Source organism: Myotis yumanensis, unplaced genomic scaffold (genome assembly GCF_028538775.1).
Source record: "Myotis yumanensis isolate MYYU_CA2020_CCGP unplaced genomic scaffold, mMyoYum1.0.hap1 SCAF_3, whole genome shotgun sequence".
NCBI classification, from domain to species: Eukaryota; Metazoa; Chordata; class Mammalia; order Chiroptera; family Vespertilionidae; genus Myotis; species Myotis yumanensis.
The window spans coordinates 206272111-206284965 of record NW_027223754.1 but is presented as its reverse complement, the minus strand read 5'-3'; the positions used below and the strand labels follow the sequence as shown (position 1 = coordinate 206284965).

Here is a 12855-nt window from a genome sequence, read left to right as displayed (position 1 = left end):
TCCCCAGACAGTGCAGGGAGCAGGGTGTGTGGGAGACAGAGGCGTGGACTGACCTTGTTAGAGGGGAAAAGCCGGCGAGATAAAATGGATGGAACTGCGTGTTAAGGTGTTGAGCACAGCGAAGGAGGGGGATCATGCAGATGGAAGGTGGGTCAAAGAGAAGGAAGGAACCTGGACCTGGAATCAGGGAAGAGAGGGGACAAGAGAGTGGGGGGGGGGGGAGACTTTATTTTGACTAAAAAAGACATTGGGGTCATGAATAAAGAAAGACAATTGGAGGAATAAATGCCCGGAAGGCCCGAATTACTAAAGAGTTGACAATGGGAGAAAGGGAAAGAGTTTGAGTTGTTGGGATATGGGAGTTACAGTGGCAACTCGGTTGGCCTTCCCCAGGGTCCAGATAGAAAGGGGCAGAGGGCTCCTCCAGTCCCAGCCCTGCACACTGATTAGGATCTCACACCATGCAGGCCCCCTCTGTGTCCTCCTGGTCCCCCTCTACCTCCTGTCCCCTCCTGTTGTCTACCCCATCCCTCTGGGCTGGGTGGTATTTTTCAAAAGCATTGTGGTAGTCCCTATGGCTGTTGGTCCCATTTTCTGGTTCCCCGCTCTCCCCCTCCTCCCTCCCCTCACCTTCTAGACATATAGTAGGATTGAATTCCTGTCCTCCTTCAGGTTGGGTGCAGATATGTGTATCCAGAGCTCTGACTACTGACTTTTGTTCTTGTTGTTTATTTGTTTTTAAATATATTTTTATTGTTTTCAGAGAGGAAGTGACAGGGAGTGAGAGATAGGAACATCAATGATGAGAGAAAATCATTGATGGGCTGCCTCCTGCAGGACCCCTACTAGGGATCGAGCTGGCAACCTGGGCATGTGCCCTGACCAGGAATTGAACCATTCCATCCTAGTTCATAGGTCAATGCTCAACCACTGAGCCCCACTAGCCGCTGACCCCTGACTATACAGTGGAAGTAATATGTGTCAATTCTAAGCGACAGCATCTAATGCTGATAGAAGACTCCTTTCCTCGGCCGGCAATGTTCCAGAGACTGGCTGCTCCAATGTCCTGGCTCTAGGAGGGGGGACTACATGAGCAGACTGCATGGTGATCAGGAGGTAACCTTTGTGGCTCACGTGGAGAGTGTTTGTTACTGCAGCAAAACCTAGACTATCCTGGCTGATATAATCAAAACCCCTGGAAACATGGTACTACTTGTAGAGCACTGTGAAAGCTGTATATTTTTAATTTCTCATATAAGTTAGAACAATTATTAACAATAATGAATACCACTTATTGAGTGCTTAATATGTGTCAGGCACTATACAAGGTTCTTTGGCAAATGTTTACTTGTTAATCCCCACCATAGCCCTGTGTATTTGGTAATACAGACCTGTGTAGTATAATTAGTCTCATCAATAGAGATGAAGGGACTGAGGCTAAGGGAGACTGAAGTTCAAGACCATAGCTAGCAAGTGGTAGAACTGAGATTCAAATACAGGATCCTTTGAGCTCCAACCCTCAATCTTTCCACCACTAAGCTGCTGTTGTATATAAAGCAGGACTGGGCTGAGGAAGGAAAAAAAACCATGCACTCTAAAGAGAAATGATGTCTTAATAGGAAAAACATTAACATCTGCCTTTTCTTTAAATTGGACGTGAAAGATGAACTTGACAGGCTGAACAAAGGCACCAGCTCCCTGGTGGGATGTCTCACAAAGGAATCTGCGTGCTTTTACACTTCCATTGAACTCGCTTACAGGTGAATAGCAGCAGGCACCAAAGGGTGGGAAAAGATGGAAAGAGGATAATTTTGTCCATCTCTCTCTTTTTTTTTTAAAATATATCTCTTTATTGATTTCAGAGAGGAAGGGAGAGAGAGAGAGAGAGATAGAAACATCAATGATGAGAGGGAATCATTGATCAGCTGCGTCCTGCATGCCCCCTACTGAGATTGAGTATGCAACGTGGGCATGTGCCCTTGGTCGGAATCGAACCTGGGACCCTTCAGTCCGCAGGCCAACACTCTATCCACTGAGCCAAACCGGCTAGGGCTGTCCATTACTTTTAAAATGTTTCTGTGCAAGCTGGGCAAAAGCCCGCCTCATGCGTTCACACATTGGAATGGTCTGCGTCTTGTGGGCCTGCCCCACTTCCTCATGCTGTCTATCCTGCCTGCCTCAGACGCCCTTCCTCACTGCCGACCTGTTAACCCTCCAGGGCTCAGCTCCAGTGTCACTGCATTGGCAGCACTTCCCGTCCCTGTCACGACAATCTGGGCTGTCCTCTGTCACCACTGCCGTGTCAGGTGTATGGTGGGGTCTCGCTCCCTCAATGTGAGCTCTTGGAGGACAGGACCTGACGGAGATGTGTGTCTGCAGCTCAAGGTGCCCGTCAGCCAGCCACTCTGATGATGGCACCAGCCCCCTGGGTTACATGCTCCCTGCCCACTCCCACTGCCCTATAAACAGGGGGAGGATAGGGAGGTGGGGATCCTGTTGTGGGCACGAAACTCTTACTGTCCAGCGTGTCTGAGCCAAGCCCTCCTCCCCACATGTTGGAGAGACTGGGCCGGGCAGGGTGAGGGTGCTGGCTGAGCGCCTCCAGCTGGTGACTCCTCCAGCCTCCACCAGGCGATGATGGTGCCAATGCCAGACCCCTTTCCCTGTGATTTTGGGGTTCCTTTTCCCCTGAGTGGGGATTTTCTCACAGTGGGCTGAGAAGGCTTATTGACCGAAGAATTTGTCCAAGACCCTGCCTCCAAGCTGTCGTCATCCAGGAGACCTTTCTTGTGATGTTGGGGGATCCAGCTGAGCCCGACTTAATAGTCACTGGATCTTTTGGGTCCCTAAGTGGGGTGATCTCAGCTCATGCCAAGAGGAGCCCACCTCACCTCATGTGGCTTTGTAGCCCCCACCCGCGTTGTTCCACCAGGAGACCTTGTTCACCGAGGCCACGGACGTCCGTCTGGGGTCCTTTCTGCGTTCTTATCAGAGGGCCCTTTGGACAACGGGACTCCGCTCCTGTGGGTCTGGCGTGATTCTGCTCCTCACAGGGGGTGCGGGGTGTCCAGCGGCAGTCAGGCCAGTGAAAGGGGAGGAACCAGGAGGAAGGCAGGTTACAGGAAAAACAAGACAAAAAGAACTGTAAACAGGGCCAGAGGCCAACTGTGACACTTGCTCTGAGTCTTGGCCCTGCTCGCCCTGAGTTCCCTGGTGCAAGGCCCGCCTCTCCCTTTGCCATGGCTTTTTCTCTCTGAAATCAGTCAGTCTTGTCACTTATGCAAAACTATGATCACTCTGCTTCGCCTCCCTGAAACGCTGGGGGAGGTGGCCCTGGCTCCCCATGGACATTTTTCCAGGGTGAGCAGGCCTGGCATAAGTGCCACGTTGGCTCCAGGAGTCCCTGGCAGGCGGGAAAGCAGAAAAGCCCAACAGCTGCACCACTTACAGGCGGAGCCATTTCCCTCCTGTTTCTTGATCTGTAAAATCCAGGTGGTGATTCCTGGAGCCGGTGTGAGAATCAAATAGGAAAGGCCTGGAAGGTGCCCGCACGGTGCCTGGCACGCACTCAGCCCTGCGTCCCTTCCATTTTCAGACTTTTCTGTGTGATGGCGACACTGGGCTTCCTATAGAAAGATCTGCTGTCAAGAGAAAAGGGGCCCAGAGAGGGAACAGCCGGCTTCTCTCTGCCGACGCCCACAACCTTGTGCTCCCACAGACGGCCATGGCCACCAGGGAGGGCCTCCTCGGACAGGTCACCGTGATTCTGAGGCACTGACCCTGCCACCAGGGACAGGTTCAGAGAGGCCTGATCTGAAGGGTTGGGGGAGATGTGGACACAGAGGCCTTGGGTCTCCCCAAGAGGCCAGGGGAGCAGAGCCTGCAGGGGACAGTGGCCTCTGGGAGGGGGAGATGCTGGAGGGCTTCTCAGAGGAGGTGATCCCAGAGTTGGGCTTTGAAGGATGAGCATGTTGTTCCAGGTGGGAGAAGCAGGTGCTCCTGGCAGAAGGACCTTCAAAAGCAAATGTCTGGTAAGGGCGTGGGCGTGGCCTTCAATAGGAGCAGATACCAGGCAATGCAAGGAGGCAATGGGCATCTGCTGTGCTCAGGGACTAAGCTCATTGCTGGGATCAAAAGGGTTACTAAGAGGGACATTTGGGGGCGTGTGTAGGGGGGGATGAGAGAGGAATGTTGTGGGGTCAAGCCCCTGGGGTGGAGGGAGAAATTTACCCATAATCCCACTGTCTATCCGTGGCAGGTTTTCCTTATAGAAACCTGAGGGAGGCAGGATGGGCTGAGTTGAGAAGGGCCAGATGGGTCAGACCTGGGGTTGTTCCAGCAGGCAGGGCGGGGCCATCCTGCCGTGGTGCAGTTTGGGTAATGTTCTGGACCGTGAGCTTCTCAGAACTTAGGCATTTGCTTTCAGTTTTCCACAGACCCAGAAGGTGTTTGTGCAGACACAGCTGCCGAGTGGATGTGCACAGCTAAGACCAAGTGGGTCTTGTTCCACATCAGCCAGAGGGAGATTCTAGGTAAGTTGGGAAGGTAGGAGCCCCTCCCCCTTCTTCTCATCCTCACACTTTCTAAGATAAGGATTATTGTCGCTATTGTATAGATGGGGGAACCCGAAGATGGGGGTGTGGGGGTGGTAATGGGCCCAAGAGCACATGTAAGCAGTGTCAGAATGTGGATTGGAGCCCAGTTTTGTCTGGGGGTTCCTTCCTCCCCCTGTGGCCATAAACAGCACAGAGAAAGGGGGACACTGCTCAAGTGGGTTCACAATGACCCCTCCAGCTCAGCACAGTCTTGGGCTAGCTGAGACAGGAGCCAGAGCTGCCAGGCAAAGGGGGTTGTTGGGGTGCTGTGGAGGAAGCAGAAGATGTGGGGGAAGGTAAGTGCATCCAATCCTCTGTCCGTGTGGCCTTGCTGCCCTGAGGCTGCCCATAAGGCTGCTGCTGAGGCTGATGGGGACAAAGGATTTCCTTTGAGATTTTGAGAATCCAGACATTGTTTCACCCACCCTTTGAGCTCAGTGCCGGGCCTTGTGGGAAACTGAGGCCCTGAGAGGGGAATGACTGGCCCCGGGTGCCACGATGGGACACTGAAGAGGAGGATAGGTGGGCTCTGCTCTTGGCCGGCAGGTCGTTATCTCCCTAGGGGTCCCAGACTGCGAGAGGACACAGGCAGGGCTGGGGGACTCCCCTCCCCCCTCCGAGTGCACAAATTTTTGTGCACCGGGCCTCTAGTATTTAATAATACAGTAAATAGATATTCAAGACAAAAAAGGAAATTAAAAACAAAAATGTATAACATATTTGTCTAATTTGATAGGGCACCAGGTAAAGGGCTTCCTTAGGTATTGGAGTTCCCCAGCATACAGAATGATTCCTAATCTATTTCTAGTCAGAAGTGACTACAGCAATAGATAGGCCTGAGATTGGGAGAGAAAGAGCAATAAGAGATTCTAGATATAAGGGAACTTTGTGCTACATTTACAAAGGCCACACTTCCATCTTCATAATCCAGGAATACCCCTACTCGGCCAATAGGTTTTGGGCACACATTGCAGTAAAAGTGGGGAGGTTGTGAAGACATTATGGTGCATGTCGGTTTTAGCACAGCCAAGAAGGTAGAATGCCTTCTGGAGATTTATATTCATCACTATCCAATCATCACAAGAGACTCCTATAGCCCAATTCCAAGTGTCTCCCCCTTCTATCTCCCAGTAATGTTTTCCACAGTGAAAAGTCTGAGGACTCAAGAAAACAAAACACTCAGAGAGTGGAAAGGCACATGGTACACCTTGAATAACATCCAACACTCAGGCTTATCAAATTTCCCCCTAGGAAGACATGACTTCGAGTTCTTTCCTGACACAGAGGGATAATCTCACTGTGAAAGCTGATCCTTTCCATCATCGGGATGGTCATTGCAGTGAGCTCTGCTTTCACAGGCTGGGGCATGTGCACACACACTGCCTCACTGTGGTGCGATATGTCTCCAAAATCCAGGAGCATCTCTCCATCTGGTTTATGGCACATTTCCTTCAGCTCTGTATACAATCCTCTTAAAAGCTCCCTCTTGTGTGCCATCCTGGCTTTGCTGTCCTTGAGTTGTTGAAAGATCTCCTTGCCTTCTCTTTGCATTCTCTCTAAATTATCATGCTCTTCAGGATAGAGATCTGGAGGCAACATATCATATTCAGCTCTGATTGCTTGCGCCTTTGAGATCACATAAAACTCCCAAGAACTGGTTGTGAGAGTTTCCACATTCAGGTTTCTGTCATTTTCACATTTCTCCCATAAAGAGCACATTGTCTTGAGGAGTTTCTCTCTGTGCTGCTCAGCGGCCTCTTCTACTGAGCAGTGTCTGTGAGCCTCATGCTCCTGGGAGATAGAGCAGTGCAAACAGAGCAGGCTCCTCTGATCCTCACAGAAGATCTGCTTTGCCTCCGTGTGTATCCTACACCTATTGTCCTTAGAGCGAAGGAATTGCCACAGACTGGCTTGTCTGACAATGAGAACCATTTGCTTGAGACACACATTTGTGTGAAATTCTCTGGGCTGGATTGCTTTCTGGCATTCAGAGCAGTGAGCAGGGACTGACCTGTTTGGCCAGCTGAGGAAGAAACAGGGCTTGCAAAAGCTGTGCCCACAGTCTATGGTGATGGGGTCTATGAAATAGTTCCTGCACATGGAGCAGATGAGTCCATTCTGGAAGACTTGCAAGATGTGATCCATATTTTGTATGAGCTTCTCCTGATTCAAACTCTGCTTGGAACATTCAACTGGCAGGACTCAAACTTCTCCTCAGTGCAAGCTCGCAGGCTCGCTCGGCTAGCAGGCTCACTCAGCCCGCAGGCTCACTGGCGTGGTTATCATTAAATACTCGTGGGGTGATTGAGTACTCGAGGGGTGTGATTAAGTAATTAAGCCTAGGAGCCTCTCAGAGCCACCAGGTGCCCACCCTTGAGGTTTTTGCAGAACCAGCTGGGCCAGAGCCTCTGGTCCTGCCCAGGGATGAAGCTGACAAGCCTGAGCTCCTCGAAGGTCCCCCACAGCCAGCCCGTGCCCCCCACCCTGCTGCCAGGCTGCTGTGGCTGCCTGGTTGTTGTGTGTTTTTTTTAAAAAAGAGACCACACTCTTGTTGACTGTCCTTTAATCCAATCCCTACCTGCTTTCTCCCACTTCATGTAACCTTCCTTACATCCCCTCCTTCATTTCAAATTCAGAGAAGAAGCTGAGTACCTGTTATTCTCCAGAGCATTTTAGATCTTGCACAGTTTCGCTCAAATAAACTTTCCCAAAAATCCTTTAAAAAAAATACAGCCTTAAAAAGGAAGGGCATTCTGGCCCATGTTCCAACAGGCATGACCCTTGAGGACACTGTGCTAAGTGAAATAAAGCCGTCTCAGGACGATAAACATTGTGTGATTCCACTTAAATGAAGCCCTCGAATCCGTAGCGATGGGAAGTAGAGAGTCAGTTTCCAGGGGCTGGGAGGTGGGGGATGGGGAGTTATGGTTTAGTGGGCACTGAGTTCTGTTTTATAAGATGAAGAGAGCTCTGGAGGCTGGTTGCACAACAGGGTAAATATAATTTAACACTATTGAACTGTACCCTTAAAAATGGTAAATTATATGTTGTGCATGTTTTAGCATAATAAAAGAATTTTTAAAAGAATGATGTGTGTGTATGTTTAAAAAGTACTATGAACTGGAAGATGGAATAAGTGGACACCTCATATCCTGTGAGCATAAATGTAAATTGGTGCAATTTGTTTGCATTAGAGTGTGGTTCTAGGCATAAAGGAAATTTATATGGCAATATCCTCTGTCCCAGTCATTCTATTTATTAAATATCTTAAGGGAAGCAATCTCAAATGCAGACAAACTTTTATGCCTGAAGGATGTTTCTGTGCTGTTTCATAAAGAACTAGAAGCAAGCTAAGGTCCACCAGTGGGCGTGGCAGAAGAGAGACCTGGGCACCATCAGGAGGGCTGGGCATCCCACAGCAGGGCTGCAGGGATGGGGCCAGGACTGCAGGACCCCAGGCTCCTCTTTCTAGAATTATGGAGATCCAGCTACCGCCATCTGATGTGATTCTGCCTGGGGCGTGATGAGGGCTAAGCACAGGGTAGAACAGGGGGAGGGTGACAGGGGAGTGGCACCTTCAGCTCTGGGGGGCTGGTGCTGCGGGTGGGTTTGTCTCGAGGACAGCCCTGCCCACAATGAACGTGAGCTCCACCTGCTACATCTGGGAGGCCTGCAAGCTGAATTCCCATTCCCAGGTGAGCTGGACCACCTTCTCTGTCCTCCCCAGAGAGCAGCTGCAAGAAGCAGTGAGCAAACTGCTTCCCAGGCTGAGCACTGAAGGGGAACCCAAGCATTTCAGAGAGAACAGGCCCTGAGGAGCAGAAAGCAGCCGCCCCAGGTGGTGACCCTGGGGCCTGGGGCCTGGAGCAGGCCTCCCTCCAAACCGCCCTCCACGGGGGAGGACAGAAATGGCCTCTCCTGCCAGGCCAGGCTGCGGGTCTTGCCTGCAGTGACGGTGGCTGCAGCGGGTGAGCAGGGCCATCTTCCAAGGCCCCATCTGAGGGACAGCGGATTCCAGCTGCTTCTCAGAGAACAAATATCCTCCTGGAGTCTGTGGTTTCTTTGTAGCCCTCACCTGAGGATATGATGTTATTGATTTTAGGGAGAGAGAAACCCTGATTGGCTACCGCCCATACGCGCCCCCACCGGGATTGAATCCGAAACCCAGGCATGTGCCCTGACCAGAATGGAACCCACACCCTCTCTGGTGTACCGGACGACACTCCAACCACTGACCACCCTGGCCAGGGCGGGGTTTCTTTTTTGGACCAAGTCTCAGCTCAGATTTGTAGCGGAGCCTGCATCAAGGTTTGCAGAGGTGAGCTTCTCCCACAGGTGAGTCTGTATCAGTTGTGTGTTGTGTGTAACATACCACCCAAGGCTGAGCGGTGTAAAGCAACAATGACTTTCTAGTGTATGTTCTCATGAGATATGGGTAGGACCTGAGCAGAGCTCAGCTGCGTCCAGCAGCAGGTTGGGCTGGCCTGGGCTGGAAGGTCCCGGAAGGCATCTCTCAGCGCTGATTCTGGCTGTTGCTGGGGTGTCTCACACATGGTGCCCTTTCCTCCAGGGCTCTCTCTCCATCCTTCACTAGGACAGCCTGGCCTTCCTCAGTGCAGGGCAGCTGGGTGCCAAGAGGGCAAAACCAAAAACCGAGGGCTGGGCCTAACCCCACAGAGCAACACTTCTGCTGCATTCCAGGGGCCAAATCAAGTCACATGACCAGATTCAGACCCAGACTCTGCTTTTGGTGGGAGGAGGGGCATGCACTCACAGGGAGGCACAGACTGTGGGTGGGCCTGCTGGGCCTGCCCTCCCAGACATCTCAGCGTTAGTGACCAGCCCCAGACAGGGACCCAGCAACCTCTTCAGCCTGGCGCAGACACTGACAGGATCTGGGAGCTTCCTAGTGAATCCTGGGTTGGTCAGTGGACATGGGGCAAATGCCAGGAGGGTGAGGAAGGGTCTCTGGTAGCTGAGGAGCACCGGGGAGAGTCTCTGGGAACTTTGAAGGAGGAATGATGGGCCCGAAGGGGGAATCTCAGTCACTGTGCCAGAGACCAGTACAGCATCGTCCTTAAAGTACAGCGTTGGAGGCAACAGGGCAGGTCTTGAACCCTGACTCGCACTCACCAGCCACGGAACAATGAGGCCACTATTTTGTCTTCCCAGGTTTCACTTCCTCTTCTGCAAAGGGGCTAATAACCACCCACCCTTCACAAGGTTACTGTTAGCCAATGGAGTAAAATACAATAACGGACACCTGGTACTTTCTTACAATAAGGCCGTGTTACTCTTATTATTATGGCTTGGTTAGTGTTACTGTAGCTCTGTTTTCTGTTGCACCCTGATGTAGGTCTAGGGCAGTGGTCAGCACACTCATGAGTCAACAGAGCCAAATATCAATAGTACAAAGATTGAAATTTCTTTTGAGAGCCAAATTTTTTAAACTTAAACTATATAGGTAGGTACATTCTTATTAACTTAATTAGGGTACTCCTAAGGCTTATGAAGAGCCACACTCAAGGGGCCAAAGAGCCACATGTGGCTCGAGAGCCACAGTTTGCCAACCACAGGTTTAGGGTTTTAACATGGTGTAGTAGATGTGACCCTACTTAGCCCATAAACCTGGGCGTGCGCAAATGTCTTTCTTCACTTTTCCATGTCTGAACTAGATTTCGTTATTGACTCTCCATTCCCTTCGAGGATGGAAACGCATCAGTCCATCTGGGATTTCCCGCCTCTCCCCAGGGTGGCAGCGAGCCCGTGGAGGGGACTCACATTGAACCAAGTCCTGGGGAGGGGTCTCCTCACCCCCCCCCCCCCCCAGGCATCTGTCTGGTCTTGGTCATTGTATGAGTCAGGGTTCAGGTGGAGAAACAGGAGCAGTGGGATGTAGTAAGGGATGTACTGCCAGCCATTGGCTTCTGCAGTGGCGAGAGCTGGCTAGGCAAGTTCGAGTCTGCAGGGCAGGCTGTGAGGAAGGCTGACCCTGGCCCACAGGTGGAATTTCTCCTTCAGTGGGGCTTCGGTTCTGCTCCTGAAGCCTTTCCACTGATTGACTGGGACACGCCCAGGTGATCTATCTCTAACTGAAACTGATCATATAGACCAGTGGTTCTCAACCTTGGCTGCACATTAGAATCACCTGGGAATCTTTTTAAAAATCCTGATTTCTGGGCCTCGGTAATCAGGATTTTTAAAAGATTCCCAGGTGATTCTAGGAGAACCAAGATGGCGGCATAGGTAAACACCGGAGACTGCCGCCGCAAACAACCACTTCAAAAATACAACTAAAAGACGGAACAGACATCACCCAGAACCACAGGAAAGCTGGCTGAGGAGAGACTCTTCAACTAGAAGGAAAGACAACAGCAAACCGAGGCTCAGAGGAGGCGCAGTGTGGAAAATACAAAGGTACCGAGGTGCGCGCGCAAAGCGGGCTGGTGGCTGAGGGCGCCGTTGTCGTTTTCAGTCGGGAGGGAGTCTCAGACTCTGAGCTCCAGATCCGGGCGAATCTCTAGGGACTCAGACTCAGACGGGAGAAGCGGGATTGTCTGGCATCAGTTGGAATCTGAGGGCAGCTTTCTCTCCGAGGTTTGCAGCGGCTGCCGGGGTTCTGAGAAGCAGAGCCTCTGGGAAGGGACTAAGAGCAGCCATAACTGCTCCCTCCACCCGCCCTGTTGATCCCACCTCGCCCAAGCCCTGCACAGAGCCATTTGCCGGATTGCCTCAGGCAAAGGCTAGATTAGCACCTCCCCAGAGGACAGAAGTTTTCCACACAGCTGATTCTCACAGCCAGTCAGCCTGGTGGTCAAATCCCTCAGTATTAACTAAAAAAATCAAGGCTTAACTAGAACAAGACTGCGCACAAAGACCACAAGGGGGTGCACCAAGAAAGCATAAAAAATGCGGAGACAAAAAAACATGACAGAAATGGAGGATATGGAGCTAAAAAATGCAATTTTGAGGGCTTGCAATAAACTTGTGGAGAGCCTCACAAAAACTAATGAGACCCTCGATGCTACGATAAAGAAACTAGAAATTAAGCATACAAGGACTGAAATAAAGAATATTATACCCAATAGCAGACCAGAGGAGTGCAAGAATCAAGCCAAAGATTTGAAATTCGAAGAAGCAAAAAACACCCAACCGGAAAAGCAAAATGAAAAAAGAATCCGAAAATACGAAGATAGTGTAAGGAGCCTCTGGGACAGCTTCAAGCGCACTAATGTCAGAATTATTGGGGTGCCAGAAGATGAGAGACAGCAAGATATTGAAAACCTATTTGAAGAAATAATGGCAGAAAACTTCCCCCACCTGGTGAAAGAAATGGACTTACAGGTCCAAGAAGCGCAGAGAACCCCAAACAAAAGGAATCCAAAGAGGACCACACCAAGACACATCATCATTAAAATGCCAAGAGCAAAAGACAAGGAGAGAATCTTAAAAGCAGCAAGAGAAAGAGACTCAATTACCTACAAGGGAATACCCATACAACTGTCAGCTGATTTCTCAACAGAAACTTTGCTGGCCAGAGGGGAATGGCAAGAAATATTCAAAGTGCTGAATACCAAGAACCTACAACCAAGAGTACTTTATCCAGCAAAGCTATCATTCAGAATTGAAGGTCAGATAAAGAGCTTCACAGATAAGGAAAAGCTAAAGGAGTTCATCACCACTAAACCAGTATTATACGAAATGCTGAAAGGTATCCTTTAAGAAGAGGAAGAAGAAAAAGGTAAAGATACAAATTGTGTACAACAAACATGCATCTATCAACAAGTGAATCTAAGAATCAAGTGAATAAATAATCTGATGTACAGAATGAACGGGTGATTATAATGAATCAGGGACATAGAAAGGGAATGGGCAGACTATTCTTGGGGCGGGGGGAGGGGAATGGGAGATGCGGGAAGAGACTGGACAAAAATCGTGCACCTATGGATGAGGACAGTGGGTGAGGAGTGAGGGCGGAGGGTGGGGTGGGAACTGGGAGGAGGGGAGTTATGGGGGGGGGGGGGAGGAACAAATGTAATCTGAACAATAAAGATTTAATTTAAAAAAAAAAAAAGAAAAAAGAATCCAAAAATATGAAGATAGTGTAAGGAGCCTCTGGGACTTCAAGTGTACCAACATCTGAATTATAGGGGTGCCAGAAGAAGAAAGAGGGCAAGATATTGAAAACCTATTTGAAGAAATAATGACAGAAAACTTCCTCTACCTGGTGAAAGAAATAGACTTACAGGTCCAGGAAGTG

The 12855-nt window shown here is 50.2% G+C and overlaps 1 protein-coding gene across 1 annotated transcript; it reads right to left on the bottom strand.

Moving 5' to 3' along the window:
- Nucleotides 1-5153: 5153 nt before the first annotated feature.
- On the bottom strand, nt 5154-7192 carry LOC139006521 (tripartite motif-containing protein 51-like). Its single transcript, XM_070408844.1, has 3 exons — nt 7174-7192; nt 5984-6787; nt 5154-5167 (listed from the first exon to the last, which is right to left on the bottom strand). The coding sequence occupies exons 1-3, from the start codon at nt 7190-7192 to the stop codon at nt 5154-5156; spliced, it is 837 nt and encodes a 278-aa protein (XP_070264945.1).
- Nucleotides 7193-12855: the final 5663 nt, after the last annotated feature.